Genomic DNA, 22,203 nt, shown 5'->3' with positions numbered 1-22,203 from the left:
AAAGTGTGGCTAATGCCTTTTAAATGATCAAAGTTTAATAATGAAATTCTGTTAATTGGATATTAGTGCAGACACTTAAGACATGTCAAGTGATATTTTTATTTTGAAATAACACCAAGAAAAAGATTTTATAAACAGTATAGAGTTTGTATAATTCCAGTTATGTTTATCTACCCCATAACTTTAAGTCACTCTGCTTTGCTTAGTCTCTTTTACAAGTCTGACTCGTTCATCCTCACTATTTATATCTGTGTATTCTCTATGTTGCTAGACAAGGGCTGTCAGGAGAGAAACCTCTGGTTTTATGAAGTGAACTCGCACAGTTGGTCAGTGTGCTTAGAGCTGTGAAAATGAGAAAGCCACATTTATTTTTGTTTGCTTAGAGTAGCCATTCAAAATGAGCACCACAATTGAATATCTCGCCGTATGTGGATAAGTTCTGCTTTTAGTGGCAAAAAGCTGTTGATACCCATCACAACACTTACCATGTGTTTTGACTGAATGTGATGAATGGTATTCTGTGATGATATCTTTTATTTGTTTAAGAATGGAAGGTGACTGTTTGTCTGTAATCAGCAGCTAACTGGTAAGAAATGTAAATAAAAAATTTGTTGGTACCAGCACTTAACAATTTCTCAACTGTCTGAGAGCTCTCTGCAGATTATTCAGAATGCTTTGCATGAGACCATGAATAGACAATAAGGTTACTACATGTCCTGTGCTTGTTGCCTTACAAAACTGTTTATAAAGAACCACAAAACTCTGCAGAGGACTGTTTTCTGAATTTCCTCTTTTGTTAAGATTGAGAAGGAGAAGGTATACTGAACAGAATCATAACAGAGGACAAGACACAGATTGCCTTTACTAATGCAGAAACAAAACATCAGTCAACTGTGTCAGGTCATACCACCTTGCCCAATAAACAAAAACAAGTGCAACAAACACTGTCATCCAAAATTTTTATGCTTATAAACAAAAACAAGTGCAACAAACACTGCCACCCAAAATTTTTATGCTTATTAAATTTTTTTGTTGAGATACTAAAAGGATTTTTCTTTTGCATTTTATGCAATAATTCTGAAGCCATGAAGCCATACAGAACAAGCAGCGTTGCTCTTGACTAAAAGTATCTTATTTTTGCATGACAGTATTTGGTTACATTCAGCCCATAAAACACAATATTTGTTATGTTAGTTCAAATAGGAAGTTTCTGAACATCTGCTCTATATCCTTGCCTCACTGGCTTGGATCCCTATACCTTGACTTCATCACAGAACTTCAAGATGCTGTCATAGGCCAAGTGCAATCTCAAGTGCCAGAATTTCATGCAGAGTGAATTTGACAACTCATTAAGGGATATGATTAATGCTTAAATCTGAGTGATGATTATACAGGGTGTTTCAAAAATGACCGGTATATTTGAAACGGCAATAAAAACTAAACGAGCAGCGATAGAAATACACCGTTTGTTGCAATATGCTTGGGACAACAGTACATTTTCAGGCGGACAAACTTTCGAAATTACAGTAGTTACAATTTTCAACAACAGATGGCGCTGCAAGTGATGTGAAAGATATAGAAGACAACGCAGTCTGTGGGTGCGCCATTCTGTACGTCGTCTTTCTGCTGTAAGCGTGTGCTGTTCACAACGTGCAAGTGTGCTGTAGACAACATGGTTTATTCCTTAGAACAGAGGATTTTTCTGGTGTTGGAATTCCACCGCCTAGAACACAGTGTTGTTGCAACAAGACGAAGTTTTCAATGGAGGTTTAATGTAACCAAAGGACCGAAAAGCGATACAATAAAGGATCCGTTTGAAAAATTTCAACGGACTGGGAACGTGACGGATGAACGTGCTGGAAAGGTAGGGCGACCGTGTACGGCAACCACAGAGGGCAACGCGCAGCTAGTTCAGCAGGTGATCCAACAGCGGCCTCGGGTTTCCGTTCGCCGTGTTGCAGCTGCGGTCCAAATGACGCCAATGTCCACGTATCGTCTTATGCGCCAGAGTTTACACTTCTATCCATACAAAATTCAAACACGGCAACCCCTCAGCGCCGCTACCATTGCTGCACGAGAGACATTCGCTAACGATATAGTGCACAGGATTGATGACGGCGATATGCATGTGGGCAGCATTTGGTTTACTGACGAAGCTTATTTTTACCAGGACGGCTTCGTCAATAAACAGAACTGGCGCATATGGGGAACCGAAAAGCCCCATGTTGCAGTCCCATCGTCCCTGCATCCTCAAAAAGTACTGGTCTGGGCCGCCATTTCTTCCAAAGGAATCATTGGCCCATTTTTCAGATCCGAAACGATTACTGCATCACGCTATCTGGACATTCTTCGTGAATTTGTGGCAGTACAAACTGCCTTAGACGACACTGCGAACACCTCGTGGTTTATGCAAGATGGTGCCCGGCCACATCGCACGGCCGACGTCTTTAATTTCCTGAATGAATATTTCGATGATCGTGTGATTGCTTTGGGCTATCCGAAACATACAGGAGGCGGCGTGGATTGGCCTCCCTATTCGCCAGACATGAACCCCTGTGACTTCTTTCTGTGGGGACACTTGAAAGACCAGGTGTACCGCCAGAATCCAGAAACAATTGAACAGCTGAAGCAGTACATCTCATCTGCATGTGAAGCCATTCCGCCAGCCACGTTGTCAAAGGTTTCGGGTAATTTCATTCAGAGACTACACCATATTATTGCTACGCATGGTGGATATGTGGAAAATATCGTACTATAGAGTTTCCCAGACCGCAGCGCCATCTGTTGTTGAAAATTGTAACTACTGTAATTTCGAAAGTTTGTCTGCCTGAAAATGTACTGTTGTCCCAAGCATATTGCAACAAACGGTGTATTTCTATCGCTGCTCGTTTAGTTTTTATTGCCGTTTCAAATATACCGGTCATTTTTGAAACACCCTGTAGATAGAAGTAACACAGAGGTGCAGTTTGAAGATTTTCAGTATTGTATTCAGAGGTTACTGTCCTTAAATGCCTTGTACTATGTGGAAAGACAACTACTTACCATATAGAAAAAGTATTGATTGATGATTTGTCGCAATAAAAAAATATATAAAACAAGAATAGTCCAGAAATATTAGAGTTGTGGAAGAATATTATAGGTGCAGCCATATATGATATGTATAGTGTTGTGTGCAACATCAGCAGTATATCAAATATTGCAGTTAAAAATATAAGTTCATGTCTTGTAGAAAATAAATTGATGCTAACTCACAGTAAGCGTCAGATTTTAGTTCATTGTCATTTTCTATATTTTTCCCTTTGTAATTCCCTTCTTCCTGCAACGTCTTGCTCTCATACTTTTGCCATTTCATTAATTTCTATCTCAATTTTAGGACTCTGGTACAATGATTGAGATTTATTTACTGCCTTGGTGTTAAAAATTAACATTTTTGCTAAACCTCTTCCTCCGCCACATCTATACAATCATCTGTCCCAATTTGACATCTACACCAGGACACACAATATTAAAGAACAAATCATAGTCTTTGTGTCGTTAGGTCATGTATTGGGGGTCAGCCACTCTGAAAACAAACATGTTTGCTGGTTTCTAATTCCTTCAGTAATCTTTAAAATAATGGTTTACCCTTTGATGTTTATATTGTAATAATGTTTCTCATGGTCTTCAGTGTTATATTTTTGTGTTTACAACTTCTTAACAGGCCATTGGTACAACAGGAGGTACCTTTACAAATAAGTAGGAGGTTCAGAACTTGTTCTTGCTTGCTAGTATTAACTAAAGATAACCTGTGTGACCTCTCTACTATGTGATTGAGTGAATCAGAAAATTCATCCTGTATATTCAGCTGCATATATGAAGTGGACAGAAGTGTAAGAAAGACACCAAATTGCAGACACAAAATCATTTTGGTGACAATCATTCCTTTGGTGTTTACGTAGAGTTTTTCATGTTATTTCATGTTGATTTTTTTCTACTTTTATTCCTAAATCTTCTCTGTTACAGCCACTCAATTGATATTATTATGATCTGTGGCCTAACCCGATTTCTATTGTAACCTTTCATCATCATAACGACAGTGTTGCATATGCATCTCTGATCTTATGGTGGCTCACAGTATGAAATGAAGGAAAATTGAATTCATTGATCTGAAAATTTAATCATAGCTCAAAGGCCTTGTGTATCAGCTATTTTTTTTTTTTTTTTTTTTTAGCTAGTTTCTTTTCAGTGCCTTTGCAAACTTCCACTTCAATATTTTCCAGTTCATGTAGGATCAGTAGGTGTAAGGTGTGAGACATAGTTTATATATGTATGCATTTGTTTTAACAGGTCACTTCATTGCACCGTTTGCAGCTCATGCATTTTGCAACCACATGGGATTTCCCGATTTTGCAGAACTGATGACTTACAAAGATCACAACAGAATAGTCCTTATGTCTTTATTCGTTCTGGGACTTGTACTCTGGTGTGTATTGCTGACCCCAGTTACAAATCCCCATTGGTACAGCAACAATCTGTTTTGGAAGACATAGTGATAACTACTGGTCTGCTAACAGGAAATGTAGACAGAGCTGCATATTCATATTATGCCACAGTGCCTCATAACAATACAGAAATGAGATTATACAAACTGGACTGTGACTGTCTGAATATCAGTTCACTAAAATTTATTTATTTAATTATTTTAATTGCACCTTTCGACAGTAAGACCTCCTGTATGCATTATTCTGTGAATAGGATGTGAAAATCTGGTGTTACTGTCATTATAGTTCGATTCTACAGTAAATTAAACAGACCACTATTCTGCAGTTTTTGTTGCAAAGAAATGCCGTAAATTTTTATGTCTACTTAGTAGAAAGTAAATTCCTGCATATATTATGGCAATAGTGGAAAGTAATGATTAAAAGGACAAATATACTTTCACATTTACTAAGAAGTGGAATTGTGTCTCTAACTGTTTTTGCTCTGAGGAAGCCCAAAAATATCTATTTTAGTTTTCATTGTACCTGTCTGACACTCAGCACTTCATTTTAAAAGTGACTGGTTGTCTGTCCTTGTAATCATTTTTCATATTTATCCAGTCTGTTTGTGCTCATTATCATTGACAGTGAGTAATGTGTATATGGTTGTGATGTTACAAAAGTATGAAAGGAAAGAAATCTGGTTGACTATAGATCATTGCAGTCAGGCTGATAGCAGCAGCTTTGCTAAGAAGTAGTAGAGATATATTTCTCAGTCATTATTGAAAGGTGCTAATAGTGGTCATTGTTATCAGTGTTTTATTAGTGATCGTAATTATGAACCTACACAAGCAAGGTTGTGATCAGTGATGCCACATTTTGGCAGAAAAAGGATAGGTAAATGCTGATATTATGTAATAGCTAAAATATTTATTTCTTGTATTTTCAGTGATTAGTGTACAATTTGTCTCGTTCATGTTTGAAACTGGTGGTAACACTAATGTGATTAGAAAAATTGCCAAGGAGAGTACTTGTTAACACACCCTGACAAATTACAGCAGTGTCTCACGCTGTAACTCAAACCTGTGGCCTTGATTTTGGAAACCTAGTTTTTATTTGCCAGGAAGTATTCTTGAATTGTAATTTTGTGGTAAATGAGGATTGTTCTTTCTCTTATTGTAAAATGCAATTTGATCATAAAAAAAAAAAAAAAGTTGACAGTAATGTATGTGGGGCTGGAAGAGGTTAAATATCTCCACCATGTTAAATTCCTGTGTGTTTGAGGTAGTTTCTTGTTATACTTACATAGCATATTTGTATGAATAGTGCTTCAGCAAAGAAAATGAAAGGAAAGAAGAAATTATTTATAAGATGAAAACCTAGTCATTAGAATAAAAGATTCATGCTCAATTAAAAGGCATCTGGCCTTTCCTTACATTTTAGGTAAAATGGTGATACTAATATCTTCCACATATGTTAAAATTACTACTTCCAGGCAAAAATTATTAGTTTGGAAGCACAAAAACTTGGGATGATTATAGGCTGGTTCCTGCACAGACTGATATAGAATAGTTTGTGGATCAGAATTCTACATTTCTTCCTTTTATGACTTGTTGTATGAAGCATGTCTCAGATAAGAGCTACTATTGCAGTACAATTAGTACAGATATATATTTTCATACAAAAATTGTAAAGTCCATTCATTGTGAATAAGATGCTCCTTCATTTTTCTCAGAAATATTCATGCAAACATGGGAAATAAGCATTGATGATACAGAAGTGAACCACAAGTTTTAAAAAAGTCATGCATGTTCTCACTTATTCAGTGATTTAAGTGGAAATAAAGAATGATGCACAATTGCCTAAGTTAAAATAAAAGGTTTTCATGATTAATTATGCATATGCCCATGGAAAAACTACTTAAATTTAGTATATGGCTGTTTTGCACAAATTGAGTTGTAATTAAAATATCATGATTTTTTGAAATGTTCTATGGTTGTTAGTAATACTGCATTCATTTTTTGTCAGTAGAATTTTCAGCATTCATTTTTTGTCAGTAGAATTTTCATTAGTCTTACTTAAGGATACTAGCTGCACATTGTGTCTGTGTTGAACAGTGAAGGTGTGAGTGTACTGTGATGTTCAGTTATGAGAATATATTTTTCATGATATAAAATGATAGTTCTGGAAGACTTTCTTGTTGTGCTAAAATGTTATAATAAGGGGAAAATTATTAAATTTTTACACATTTGCTATTAATATTGAATTTGTTCTGTTTTAATCCTTAGTAACTGTGAAGTTGATTAAAAGTTACTTCTGTGTGTAAAAAAAAAAAAAGGAAGACTGAGAGAAAAAGAAACACTTTCTAATTTGATACTTAATCACAACTATCCCCAATCTGCAGGTTAGTTTCAACACCACAGTGCTTTACTGTGCATAATCCTGTTGGATGTGCCTTTCTTTTACTTTCAGAGTGGCTTGGTTAGCCAGTTATAAAGAAACAAGCTCTTCGAATGATGGTATGCCTTGGCATATTTCATACATGCAAAGTATTGCTCAGTGTGACAGATACAATAAGTGGCTGAAAAGAGTGTAGGATCAACTGAGGATTGAACCCTGAACCTTTGGATTTGTAGTGTGACTGTCATTTAGCCATGAAACCACACTTCAGGTATAACAACAATGAAAGGAAAAAAATGTTGGTTTTTGACCTTTTGGAACCAAAGATTTCTCCTATAGTAGACACTAAGTCTTTACAGCAAATGTTTATAAAAATATGAAGTGAAGCATTGAGCACTTCAACAGCATCAAGTCCTTATCACAGCTCTCCAAGAAGAAAGAGGCTCTTAGGTGTAGTTATTACCTTTATTTCATAAGCTTACAAGATTTCAAAGGTAAATTCATAACATATGTGATGAAAACTACTCATCTTAGTACAACGGTTATTTTTCAGCTGGAAAATTCTAGGTATAGTTACTAACATGAGTTCCCCTAAAAGCTGAACTGTGTTCCTTGTGCTTTGAAAGCAAAGTAAAGTGTACATCACAAGGAACAAGTATGTGCCAGTTAATTAAAGCCAACAAGACAAATCTAAAAGTAATACAAATTTTGTGTGTATAGCTTGAAGCTACTCTGTTCAATACAGCCAAAGAACATACTATGATCGTACTTAGATTTCATTGCCATGCGTAAAAAAAAGAAAGGAAAGTCGAGAACACTATTGGAGATTATCCAGCACACTGGAGAACCAATCCACAACAGGGAAAGAGTCCTTCAGCTTTGAAAGGTGTTGAACATTGTCATAACTCAGTTGCTGTAAGATATCTGTATCTTCCCAGCTATCTTTTGATGAAGTGTAATGTGTTGCAGTGTCCTGCAAACTGCTAATCCTGGCTCAGACCACTAAAAAAGGCCACCATGTTAAAATGACAATTTAGCCCGACCAAGAACTATCACAAAATAGATATCAGTAATTTTGATGTGGACAAACTGAAAACCAAGAAGAAAACCACTCAGTTATTAGAAGGATTTTTTTAACTACAGAATGGTGAACAACTTAAATAAATCATGATGTCAATGGCTAAGAAAATCATCCCATTAATAAAGTGAGGAAGGTGGCACTTCGGTTAAGGCATTAGACTAGAATTGAGGAGTGGGTTTCAAATCCACTTCACCCTTTCAGATTTAGCTTGTTTTCTTTGTTTTCCTAAACTGGTTCGAGTGAGTATCAGGGCAGTTACTTTAGAAATAGATATTGGCATTTTACTTTCACCTTGGTGTTATAAGACTAAAGTTTATCTGACAAGAGATAGAACAGGCAATAACCTAGAAAACAGGCAGCACTTCCAGGACATGAAAAACCATGCTCACAGCTCATCTAAAGAGTTAAATTGGAATGACCACAAAGAAAATCTTTTGGGGTAGGTGAGCCAAAGATTGCGTTTTATTGGAAAAACAGAATTTGCAACAAATCTACTAAAGAGCCTGCCTACTGTACACTTGTCCATTGTCATTTGGGGTATTGCTGTGAAGTATGACACACCCCTCCTCTTCAGCAATTTGTTTTACTGTTTAATACATTATTTACTCTTATTGCTTGAGTTCCATATTAAAGTGTCTAACAATTGATTGTCTCTCCTATTTTATGGTGGGCAAGGGACTGTTGTTTTTTTTTTTCTGTGGTCGTCTGTGGACAGGATTCTGGGAACAAAATCTCTTTCAATTAATAAAACACAGCAGACAGAAAAGTAAAATTTCATTTACCTACCTTTTGTTATTGATTTCGGTTTGAGCATTGATGTATTGCCTCAAGTATGCACTCTTTGCACATTTAGTCATTATTCCAAGTACGTACCCAACATTATTTAATGCTAATTACACTATATGTAACAGCAGAGCTCGTTGCAAAAGTGTCTGTTTCTTTTTGCTGATGAACATGAACTAACTTCTGTGGTGTCACTTTAATTTTCATAAATAGGGAGATAAAAGAACACACAGAGTAATATGTATCTTTGTTCTACTTCATCATAGCTGATGGTATCTATTTAATATTAAACATTGCTGTGAATCTTACTACATTAGAAGCACAAAATAAAACCGAGATACTACAGCAGTATAGGACCATTACCAGATAGCATTGACGGAAGATGCTGAAAAAGTTCAAAGAAGGGCAGCTCATTTCATATTATAGTGAGAAAAGATGAGAACCGCACAATTACAATATGTGAATTGGTGTGGCAGACATTAAAACAAAGGTGTTTCTCACTACAGCAAGATCTTTTCAGAAAATTTCAATTGTCAGCTTTTTCCTCTGAATATGAAAATATTTTGTTGACTTCTACATACATAGGAGAAATGACTATTGCGATACAATAAAAGAAATTTAAGTTTGCACAGAAAGATGTAAGTGTTTGTTTTTCCCGTGTGCTATTCAAGAGTAGAACAATAGAGAAATAGTCTGAAAGTTGTTCAATGAAAGCTCTGCAAACACTTAAAAATTAATTGCAGAGGCATCATGTAGATGTAAAAGCTTGTGCTCTGTCTCTAATGACCTTGTCGTCAACAGGATATTAAACCTTAATCACCTTTTTTTTCTCTTTCATTGGGGAATTGAACAATTCTGCAAGACTTCTAATATTAAAAGATTTTGTTTGATAACTTTGTGACACAATGTGCACAAAAAAATTAAGCATTCTCTTGCAGACTTTGTTTTCATGTGACTCACTGTAACTTCATCTTCCTGAAAAGTTCCCAGTTGCTTGTTCAAAATTTCCAGATATTCCTTCCAAGTTTTGCGGCACAGAATATCATTGGCATAAGTACTGATTAATTTTAGAAATTCATCTTCTGGTGACTGAACTAAAGCCCAGCTAAAGTTCAATACAGAAACATTAAGTTCAAACAGTAGTGCACAGAATTGCCACCACTTGCCACCATATAAAAGACAATGTGCAGGGTGAAGAAAAATTCTCACACATTCATACTTAACAGCATGAGTACTTGCCGCTCTAGCAATACAGAAATGCCTCTTAACAAAATTCATGCCCCTTTCCTCTCTTCTACTAAAAATTTATCAATACATGGCTGAACAGCTACCAACACACACTCCCTGTACTGTTATGTTTGTAGGTGTTATTGTGGGGAGCAGAAGATCCACATTTTCTGCTTCCTACTGAAGTGAAAATGCGTTCATTCCCTAGATTCCACCAAGAAGAAGAATTTTTTGTGGATGTGGAATGAGACAAGTAATACATTAACAAAAACAAGGTAATGGGTGAAACTTAATATGTATGCTGCATTAACAATAAAATGTCACTATACTGTAAGACCCTATTTGTGCTTATGCCAGCCGAATTTAATCAAGTAAATTAGAAAGGTATCTGTTACTATGAAATAAGCTGCTGCCTCCTCAGTTACAGTAGATGGCTCTGTTTATAAGTTATTGGTAACAATAGTAGTGGATTACAACAGTATTTCCAGAGAAAATATTTACCAGTGTCTGTAAGTAGAAAGTCATTAAGTATTTATTTGTTGTATGAAACACATGGATATTGAGAGCCGAGTGCTTTTGAACATCTAATAAATTCTACATATATGTGAAACCTTGCTGTCAACCTTGCTGTAATTTGGGAAGTAGCTCAGGAAATTCTACGTGCCACTCTAAATGTTATGTACACACAATAGTGGCTATATCAGTCTTTGAGTACGAGTGAATTGCACATTACAAAAGATTTTGCATAATTTTTAAGGTGTATATTTCTGATACATTAACTCTGTGTTACAGATACTTAACAGTTGGTTTGGGCAGGTGAATGATTATGAAATAGCAGATATTATCGAGGCTGACGGCTCTATTGATGGGATGAATTGATGACTATTTCTACCACACACATGCCCACTTATGCACTGCAGCTGAAAGAGTAACAAAACTTTCAAAGCTGCTTTGGTTTTCTGTTATCTAGTACACCACCAACATGTAAAGTTGACAAAACAAAATTGTTTGCACAGAAAATGGCTTAAGTCCCACATTGGGCATTCTCGGCATATACAGCCATGTCACAGTTTGTGACAGCACTTTCACCACATTAACACCTTGTCCTCCGCACACTGCATGCTGAATGTTTCCCTGACAGGCACACAGTGTCAGGTGTGTGATTCTGCTGTGGCCAGCAGTGGCCACATAGCAGTCAGCATGTTTATACCCAAGTTATGTTTAGTGGCATCATACCACCATGATGTACAATGGACAAGTTGGAAATTAATACTAATTAAACCTTATACATGAAAGATGATTTTACAAAAGCATATGATTCAGTATTGCAATCAAAATTGTACAGAATTCTTTTGGAACTTGGAATATCAAAGAAGTATGTTAGACGTATAGAAGTGAGTTTGAAAAACACAAAAGATAGAGTACGCATGGGGAAATTGGAGTCAGAAGAATTTGTAATAAAGAACGGACTTAAGCAGGGAGATGCCCTGTCTCCGCTACTTTTTAATTTAGTCCTAGAATATATTGTATGAATGGCAGCAGATAATTCAGAGGGTGTGGATTTAAATGGAAATATTAAGATATTAGGGTATGCAGATGATTTAAACATCATTAGCGATAGGAAAGAATCTGTAACAGCAAATGCGAATGCGTTAATCAAGGCTAGTGAAGATGTAGGTCTAAGGATAAGTGAAGACAAAACTAAATACCTGGTTACTACTAGAATGCCAACAGCAGTAGATCAGGAAATGTTAAGAGTTGGAGACATGCAGTTTGAAAAAGTGAACACATTTAAGCATCTAGGCGTGGACATCACTTCGAGAAATGAGACTGAATCCAAACTCAGGAAGAGATTACGGGTGGGGAATGCATGCTACTTCTCACTGAATAGATTCCTTTCATCACGGATATTGTCTAGAAATTTAAAGATTAGAATGTACAAAACTATTATTCTACCAGTTATGCTGTATGGGTGTGAGACTTGGTCTCTCACTGTGCAAAATGAAAAGCTGTTTAGAGTATTTGAAAACAAAATTTTGAGGAAAATTTTCGGAGCAAAAAGGGATGACATTAGTGGAGAGTGGTGAAAACTGCATAACGAAGAGGTTCACGAACTCTATTCAAGCCCTGACATAATCAGTATTATTAAATCACGTAGGCTGCGATGGGTGGGTCACGTAGCTCGAATGGATGAGGGCAGGGCAGCGCGCAGAGTACTGGTAGGCCACCTAAAGGGAAAACGTCCCGTGGGGAGACCGAGGCATAGATGGGAGGACAATGTGAAGGCCAATTTGAGGAGCCTAGGTATTGAAGGAGAATTGAAGGAAATAGCCCAAGACAGGGACAGATGGCGAAAATACGTTGCTGCGGTAATGGACTTTCGAGTCCGGTATGACCAGCGAGTAAGTAAGTAAGTAACATGGAAGTTGGGATATCCACAGTGATCACAAAATGTGTAGTATTAATTTGATCAGCAGCGCTAGAAGTGGTCCAAAGGAGGTTCTAGTGTCACTGTGCCAGTAGCTCACGGTCAAAGTGCTGTGGAACCAGAGTTCGGTTCCCCCGTCTGGCCAACATTAAAAAGTCCCTGGCGTGGTGGGTGCCAATTGTCTTTCTGTGGTAGCTTCTCTTGTCTTGATGAGCACAACACAGGTGTGTATTATTTATAGTCTCCAAGAGAACTATTGTAGTATGAGCTAAAAAATTACAAAATTGTAAACAAAATCCATCCAAGTTATTTTGAGGTCTTTCATTTTACAGAAGTGAGAGAAAATTATTATGTTCAGGATCAAGTGATGTTAGATCAGTCAGACTACTAGAAACTTTTTTCTTTTGTGAAGCTCATATTTCAGATGTAGCAGAGAGTAATTAATCAAATAACAATTCAATTCTTTGGTACGAAAGAAACTACCAATGATATACTTTTTATCAAATTAGACACTCAAATTTGCTGTCCAGGTTTCGAGAGGGTGCGTTTCTGGATGAGGTATCGAATATATTGCTTCCCTCTACTTATATCTTCCAAGGAGATCACGAATGTAAAATTAGAGAGATTCGAGCGAGCACGGAGGCTTTCCGGCAGTCGTTCTTCCCACGAACCATACGCGACTGGAACAGGAAAGATAGGTAATGACAGTGGCACGTAAAATGCCCTCCGCCACACACCATTGGGTGGCTTGCGGAGTATAAATGTAGATGTAGATGAAGTGCCAAACTCAACAGCAGTAATTTTGCCCTTTTATTCGGGAACACTAAAATTCACTATCATTCTCAATTTAAAAAACAATCTGGTCCAAATAAATTTGCTGAAGAGCAAATTTTGTCTGTATGCATAAAACTATTCACAGAAGTAGCAGACAGAAGAGGAAAGCAGATGGAGCGGGGAGGGGGGGGGGGGGGGGGGGACATTGATATGAAGTTGAGTAAAAGAGAATAAATGTTTACTGGTGAGCTCATAAATTATGATCTCAAAGTAAAATTACAAATGTGCTGGGAAAAATAAGTTCAACTATTCATTGCAGTGGGTCTGAGTAAAATGTTTAAATCCTGTCAGACAATGTTTATTAAAACTCGGACATGTGTAATGACCTGAAACAGATGAGCAGACTTTATTGCAATTAGAATTTAATTTGAGAAAAAGACTAGTTATGTTCTGATTTGACTTTTTTTAATGTACCCAAATGATACTATCCGTACTGAAAATGATTTTGCATGTAAAGGAAAGGTGCCTACTTTGGGAGAGTCCATTAATGTGAGAAAATAAGATACTGGCTCAAGTAAGTGCTCAGCTCTTTTGGGAGGTATCTCAGCTTAGTTCTCACAGTGCAGAAGGCTTACAACAGACAATAAGACATTATGGAGCTGGATATTGTCAAGAACCCTTGATTTTAAAAGTGTTGAAATTCAAGCTTTTGAGTGTGTGCACTTGTGGGTCATTAATAACTGAAGTCGAGTAGCTGTTGCAACAATATTCATATGATAACATTCTTTACAAAGTTATCTTTCATTCATACAATGAATTCTTCTTCACACTAAGCAGTGTAACTATGAGGCTGGTTTCTAGTGTAAGATACCTTGTTACTAATATTTGACACCACAGGTATTCAGTACGTGAGAATATTGCGTATTAGGACACAGTATCTCCTATTAGAGCAACTTCATCTTACCACCCTAGTAGCTGGGTTGAGACTCATATTTGTAATAAGTGGTTTGACAGTTTTGTGAATTTTATAAAGCCAGATGATGATGTTCCTGTGTGCTAATACTTGATGGGACATCACGTATGATAGACAGAGCAATAGAAACAATGTGCACATATGTGTTTATCATCTCACTCCACTCATAAAATATATATTATTGTGTGGAATTCATGGGATCATTTAAATTGTAGTATCCCCAAAAATAGAAACATTGTGGTCAAATAACTCAGGTCAAGTAGCAACATCATTTTTGATAGCAAGATTATTTGGAGGGGCTCACTTGAGACCAATATTAATGGAAAATGCTATAAATGGCCTGTAGAAAATAGGCTCTTCCCATGTAATAGGAATACACTTAGAGACAGTGACATTGCAGAACACCAGGACTTAAAAGGTGCAAACGACAGAGGAAATGAGTCCAATTAGTATCTGACCAACTACCTAAATCAGCAAGCTATGTCAAGAGCCACATTCTGAATCTGTTAAGTAGCTAACATCATATCCATACAGGGAGTGTCTGGAACAATTCAATGAGAGAAAAGCTGTAGTGGAATCAAAGGAGACAGAACTAAAGTTTTGTTCTTGGAGGAAAAAAAAAACAACAACAACAGTCTTTCAGTAGTTCGTAGGCTGTTTCAGATTTAATGAGGGACTATGTTTTTGATGTCATCTGAAGAAGAAGAAGACACTTTCAGTCATTCATAAGCTGCTTCAGATTCAATGGAAGACTATGTTTCTGATGTGTCATCTGAAGAAGACACTGAATGCATATTCTGCAGTGGTCATTTCTCTGTAGACTTGCATAAAGAAATGGGCACAGTGCACGGAATGCTTTCTTTGGGTGCCCATAGAATGGTAACTTGCAAAATAGCTTTTATATGGCCTGACTGCACTTCTTTGGCACAGTAAATGCAGAGAGGCAGTAAGGAAGAAAAATTTATTTTAAGGTTTACGTATTGTTATATTACTCGATATTAAGTGTTTTCTCTGGCTGCTTTATACAGGGACCTCATTTCTATTTCTAATCAAACTATCTTGTTTGAGCTTTTTTTTTTTCAAATTTACATGCATTAAGTAGCAGGAATTAAATAAATGTAAAATACAGTGATTCTCACATGGATTTCCAATTAACAAACACACACTTGTATCAAATGTTGCAATATAAAATGGAGTAATGTAAGATGAGGAAAGTAAAGTATCACGTCAGGGATGAGGCAAGTATGTACTCCAAGCACCATTGGCATCAATTAACTTACTTACCTGACAAGGCATGAAGGTGGTCAGCCTATGGAAATATCCCTCATCAGCTGCAATATTCTCCCATGTATCCAACACCAGTTCTGGGGGCCGATGTTGGCTGGTGTAAGTTCATGTGGCGGTTCATTTTGGCCCACAAATTTTCAAAGGGATTAAAGTCCAGCAATTGAACGTGCCAGTTGATCAGGTAGATGTCTGCCTGTTGCAAAAACCATTGCTGAACAATTCGATTTGTGAAGTGGTGAGTGGTCCTGCTGGAGCTGGATCAGTTCATTGGGACAGCACACTGAAACTACCATAATCAATGAGTGCTAGGATATTATCTCTTGTGGCCTGCCATGTGCTGAGACATTGTGGTAGTAAATGACTGTCATACACTCACCTATGGCACAGTATGTTATCATGTTAGGCGTACCTTGGCTATTTTAATTTTATGCTTGCATCACACCAACAAACAAAACAATGAAGGGGAAAAAATGGTGTTGAGGGGACATGAACCATAATTACTTCCGGGAAAAATCCAGATCCTGAAACGCAGTCATGCGGCTACAACTTAATATTCAGCTATGTTCTTATTTGTATATTCAGGGCAGAAACATCTCAGCATTTCACAAATATAAATATACATGTTCAGTGCAAGACAACTGAAGGCACCCGAGCTTATCAAGATATGAACAGTTTTGTTTTGTCAACTGTACATCTACAGGTGAATTGTTGCCTGACCTCATTCTTGTAAACAGGTTACTGTTTCCTAAGATTATTTAGACAGTACACCATACCAAATCTACAGGGGGGTAGCCAAATGGACTGTGGAAAAAATTTGACTCTGTATAAAAACTGATACGTCTAGTAAGTTGAGGATAAGATTACTGTCTTCACTTGTAAAAAGCGTAAAAAAATATTTACCAAAGATTTTCACAAAATGTTAGTGCATAAGACGTGTGCATACAAAAATCATTCCCATTGCCATCATACCATGCACTTTGTCATTCATTCGTTTCCTCTTTCTCTCCAACACTAAGCAGAGTTCCACAATACATTCTCATACAGTAGGGCACACTATTTCATTATGCAATTAATAAATCATATTAATTGTCTGGACATTCTATTCAACTATGTGACACAGTGGCTTATAACAGATGACAGTAACTCATTTCTATTGCCACAAGCTATGGTGCACGCAGCATGGCATAGTGGTTAGCATCATTGATTGACGTGCTGTGGGGTCACCAGTTCAAACCAGACAACTATCAATTATTTGTTATTTAGCATTTATCATTTTGGCAATGTTCTTGAAATTTGCAAGATTTGTGCTTCCTGGCGTATTTTATGTTTGTATAAATACGTGCATTCTGGAATATTGGATGCTAGTAGAAACAACTGTACTATCCATCCAAGAGTTCAGTTCAGTTCTCAGTGCATTACTTCGTTAACAGACCAGTCTTCTGTGGCATCCATCAGTGTTTTTGGAGCCACTGGTCAGGACCACACAAAATGATTAGATTTTAGATTAGATTAGATTAGATTAATACTAGTTCCATGGATCATGAATACGATATTTCGTAATGATGTGGAACGAGTCGAATTTTCCAATACATGACATAATTAGGTTAATTTAACAACATACTTAAGTTAATATAACAACTTTATTTTTTGTGTGTTTTTTTATTTTTCTTTATTTTTTATTTTTATTTATTTTTTTTTTTTAATAATTTTTTCTTAATTTATATCTAAAAATTCCTCTATGGAGTAGAAGGAGTTGTCATTCAGAAATTCTTTTAATTTCTTCTTAAATACTTGTTGGTTATCTGTCAGACTTTTGATACTATTTGGTAAGTGACCAAAGACTTTAGTGCCAGTATAATTCACCCCTTTCTGTGCCAAAGTTAGATTTAATCTTGAATAGTGAAGATCGGCCTTTCTCCTAGTATTGTAGTTATGCACACTGCTATTACTTTTGAATTGTGTTTGGTTGTTCATAACAAATTTCATAAGAGAGTATATATACTGAGAAGCTACTGTGAATATCCCTAGATCCTTAAATAAATGTCTGCAGGATGATCTTGGGTGGACTCCAGCTATTATTCTGATTACACGCTTTTGTGCAATAAATACTTTATTCCTCAGTGATGAATTACCCCAAAATATGATGCCATATGAAAGCAATGAGTGAAAATAGGCGTAGTAAGCTAATTTACTAAGATGTTTATCACCAAAATTTGCAATGACCCTTATTGCATAAGTAGCTGAACTCAAACGTTTCAGCAGATCATCAATGTGTTTCTTCCAATTTAATCTCTCATCAATGGACATACCTAAAAATTTGGAACATTCTACCTTAGCTATATGCTTCTGATTAAGGTCTATATTTATTAATGGCGTCATACCATTCACTGTACGGAACTGTATGTACTGTGTCTTACCAAAATTCAGTGAGAGTCCGTTTACAAGGAACCACTTAGTAATTTTCTGAAAGACAGTGTTGACAATTTCATCAGATAATTCTTGTTTCTCAGGTGTGATTACTATGCTTGTATCATCAGCAAAGAGAACTAACTTTGCCTCTTCATGAATATAGAATGGCAAGTCATTAATATATAATAAGAACAACAAAGGACCCAATGGCAGAAGGACCCTTCAATGGCAGAAGGAATTTGACTAAATCACAAAATACAACAGGTGGTGTGATATGATGTGTTTGTCAGATGTGTACTTTTACTTTAATGGGAAAGCCCAAAAGGGTCTCAAGAAAAATGAAGAGAAGCTCAATAGCTGGAACAAATCCCAGGCCAAACTGAAGAAAACATTCAGCAACAGTCAACACCAAGTCCACTTAATAGAATAAAAACTGAAGAAGAGCACCTAAAGTCATGGGGAAATCACATGGTCAAATATACAAAATGCTTTGGCCCTATTCCACATGGTAAATCCAAATATCAAATTACCTTCCATCAGGAAAGTGGAATGCACTCTCAGACTGTGATATAACTTTCAAAATGGTAAAGAGCAGAAACGAGTCACATTTCTGTTCTAGTTTTATTAGAGCAGCTCCTGAGTTCAGCTATTGACTAGCCTTTATTAATGCTAGTAATGGAAAATCCAGGATGGGATAGTGATAATATTGTGAAAAGGGTAGTTACTACTCATCATATAACAGAGATGCTGAGTTGCAGATAGGCCCCACAAAAAGACTGTCTAGGCCTTCATCAGAATTACTCAACATTCACACTTATGCAAACACAACTCCACACATACACTATGTGATCAAAAGTATCCAGACACCTGGCTGAAAATGACTTACAAGTTCGTGGTGCCCTCCATTGGTAATACTGGAATTCAGCATGGTGTTGGCCCACCCTTAGCCTTGATGACAGCTTCCACTCTCACAGGCATATGTTCAATCAGGTGCTGGGAGGTTTCTTCGGGGATGGCAGCCCATTCTTCATGGAGTGCTGCACTGCGGAGAGTTATAGATGTCGGTCGGTGAGTCCTGGCACAAAGTCAGCATTCAGAAACATCCCAAAGGTGTTTATAGGATTCAGGTCAGGACTCTGTGCAGGCCAGTCCATTACAGGGATGTTTCTGTCGTGTAACCACTCTACCTCAGGCCGTGCCTTATGAATAGGTGCTCGATTGTGTTGAAATATGCAATCGCCATCCCTGAACTGCTCTTCAACAGAGGGAAGCAAGGAGGTGCTTAAAACATCAATGTAGGCCTGTGCTGTGATAGTGCCATGCAAAACAACAAGGGGTGCAAGCCCCCTCCATGAAAAACACAACCACCTCATAACACCACCGCCTCCAAATTTTGCTGTTGGCACTACACACACTGGCAGATGGTGTTCACCAGGCTTTTGCCATACATACACCCTGCCATCGGATCGCCATGTTGTGTACTGGTATTTGTCACTCCACTCAATGTTTTTTCACTGTTCAATTGTCCAATGTTCACGCTCCTTACACCAAGCAAGGCATCGTTTGGCATTTACCGGCATGATGTGTGGCTTATAAACAGCCGCTCGTCCATGAAATCCAAGTTTTCTCATCTCCTGCCTAACTGTCATAGTACTTGCAGTGGATCTCGATGCAATTTGGAATTCCCGTGTGGTGGTCGGGATAGATGTCTACCTATTACACATTACAGTGCTCTTCAACTGACAGCGGTCTCTGTCAGTCAACAGACGAGGTCAGCCAGTATGCTTTTGTGCTGTACTTGTCCCTTCACATTTCCACTTCATTACATTGGAAACAGTGGACCTAGGGATGTTTAGAAGTGTGGAAATCTCGTGTACAGACATATGACAGAAGTGACACCCAACCACTTGACCAAGTTCGAAGTCCGTGAGTTCTGCAGAGCGCTCCAATCTGCTGTCTCATGATATTTCATGACTATTGAGGTCCGCTGATATGGAGTACCTGGCAGTAGGTGGCAGCACAGTGCACCTAAAAAAAAAAAAAAAAGTATGTTTCTGGGGGCAGTGGCAGCACAGTGCACCTAAAAAAAAAAAAAAAGTATGTTTCTGGGGGTGTCTGAATACTTTTGATCACACAATGAACGTGTGTGTGCGTGTGTTTTGTCTAATAATTAAGAAGGCCTTTTTAGCTGAAATCTTACTTTCTTGACAGTCTTGTTGTTATACCTATCTGCGACTCAGCATCTTCACTAAATGGTCATTATCAGTGTTAAAAACACAAAAATTACATAGAGCATAGTGTACAAAAGTGACAACTCGTGACATAACCTGTATTGTTTCTACATCAAACTACATACCAGTATTTGGGAGTTGTTATACATTCTCTACTACATCTGCACTTTTTGACCAATCATTAAGACTACTGTGAAATGAAGGTAGGCATAGAAGAGAATGCATCGGTTGGCTATGTGACACCCCCTAAATGAAATAAGTAATGCATATCTTCATAGTAAAGCAAATATGGTCTCTAATAAAATTTAAAATTTGTGTAGGAATAAAATATAAGTAAAAATTATTGACATTGTTGTACTCACTTACTGCCACTTGTAACAGTTAACATTAAAAGAAATAAAAAATCCTGATTCACTCCATGTGAGCCAATTATTTAGTTAACCTTTAGAAGTGTAGGTAAAACAAGTTTTATAATTTTTCCATAAAATTTACAAACAGCTAGGAGGAACATGATGTATGCTGTGACCATTGGAATTGGTTTTAACAATGTAGGAAGAGACAGATAGCTACTTACCGCAAGGAAGACACGTCATTTGCAGACAGGCACAATTAAAAGTCACTCACATGAAGGTTTCAGTCACGGCCTTCATCAGTAAAGGACACACACACACACACACACACAGAAGCAAGCACATCTCACGCACACACGACCGTCAACTCTGGTGTCTCAGGCCAGAATGCAATATCATGTGGGATGCAAGTGGTAATCTGGAGGGGGTGAGGAAGGGGAAGAATAGTAAGGAGTGGGTGGTGAGAGAGATGAACACTGTCATGGATGTGCAGAGGCTAGACTGCCAACAGGCACAGCGTCAGGAAGTAGTGGAGCAGGGAGGTGGGGAAAAAAGGAGAGAAGCAGGGAAAGACAGTTGGATGCATTGGCAAAGGGATGCAAATAAACAGAGTGGGAGATGAGAATGTGGAGGAGACAGTAGGACAGAGGCGGTGGAAACTGTTTGGTGGAGGGTGTGGGGACAGTGTGTTACCATAGATTGAGGCTGGAATAATTACAGCAGCGGAGAATGTGCTGTAAGGATAACTCCCTTGTTACCCCTATGATATCCTCCACAACAACTTTCTGCAGGCTCCCCAAGATCCACAGACCCAACAATCCTGGACACCCCATTGTGACTGGTTATTACATTTTTATTGGTCCTTTTGATCATTTGTTGTACAAGGTATACAGTATGATATTGGACAAGTCATTGTGATTTACAATACATGTTTTTAAATCATACAAGAATATTTACATTGATTTAGGCTTAATATTATCACAACTGAAGGTTCAGCTTCCATACCTTATATTTAAGCCAAGTAATTCAATGTTTTTTTTTAGTATTTGGCAATAAATTTTTATGTCCCCACTGAAAGAATTTCGGCCCTCATTGACCAACACTTCCAACCAACTGCCCGTAATCTAGCCTCCCATGTCAGAGACACCAATAACTTCCTTCACCAGCTGCTCACCATCCCCACTCCTGTACTGTACTTGTCACCATTGATATCACCTCTCTATACACTGACATCCCTCATGCCCATGGTCACACTGCTATTGAACACTACGTTTCCTTATGTCCTTCAGACTTCAAACCCACTACCACATTCATCATACACCTTACTAACTTTATCCTAACCCGCAACTACTTCTCCTTTGAAGGGAAGGTATCTAAACAAATCTGTGGCATAGCCATGGGCACCCATATAGCACCCTCCTATGCCAACTTTTTATGGGCTTTCTAGAGGAGACCTTCCTAGCCTCCCAAAACACCAAACACTGGTTCAGATTCGTTGGTGATATCTTCATGATCTGGACTCAGGGCCAAGACACCCTATCTTCATTCCTTCACAGTTTCAACACCTCTCCCATTTGCTTCACAAGATCCTCCTCAACCCAGCATGTCACCTTCTTAGATGTTGACCTCCTCCTCACTGATGGCTTCATCTGCACCTCTGTCCACATTAAACCCACCAACAGTACCAACATTTTGACAGCTGTCATCCCTTTCACACCAAAAAATCCCTCCCATATAGCATGGCCACCTGGGGACAGTGTATCAATAGTGACAAAAACTCCATTGCTCAGTTTGCTGGAGGGT

The 22,203-nt window shown here is 37.7% G+C and overlaps 1 protein-coding gene across 1 annotated transcript in view; it reads left to right on the top strand.

Annotated features, from left to right (window-relative positions):
* LOC126188013 (CAAX prenyl protease 2) overlaps positions 1 to 6,716 on the top strand; it is a 114,580-nt gene extending 107,864 nt beyond the window's left edge. Inside the window, exon 7 of the mRNA XM_049929430.1 lies at positions 4,327 to 6,716. Within this exon, the coding sequence (XP_049785387.1) occupies positions 4,327 to 4,529 (203 nt within the window). The 3' untranslated portion in view covers positions 4,530 to 6,716. The remainder of the gene's footprint in view (positions 1 to 4,326) is intronic.
* Positions 6,717 to 22,203: the final 15,487 nt, after the last annotated feature.

The sequence above is a fragment of the Schistocerca cancellata genome, chromosome 5 (assembly GCF_023864275.1).
Source record: "Schistocerca cancellata isolate TAMUIC-IGC-003103 chromosome 5, iqSchCanc2.1, whole genome shotgun sequence".
Taxonomy (NCBI): domain Eukaryota; kingdom Metazoa; phylum Arthropoda; class Insecta; order Orthoptera; family Acrididae; genus Schistocerca; species Schistocerca cancellata.
Note: the sequence above shows the minus strand (reverse complement) of the source record. Positions and strands in the feature narration are given on the sequence as shown.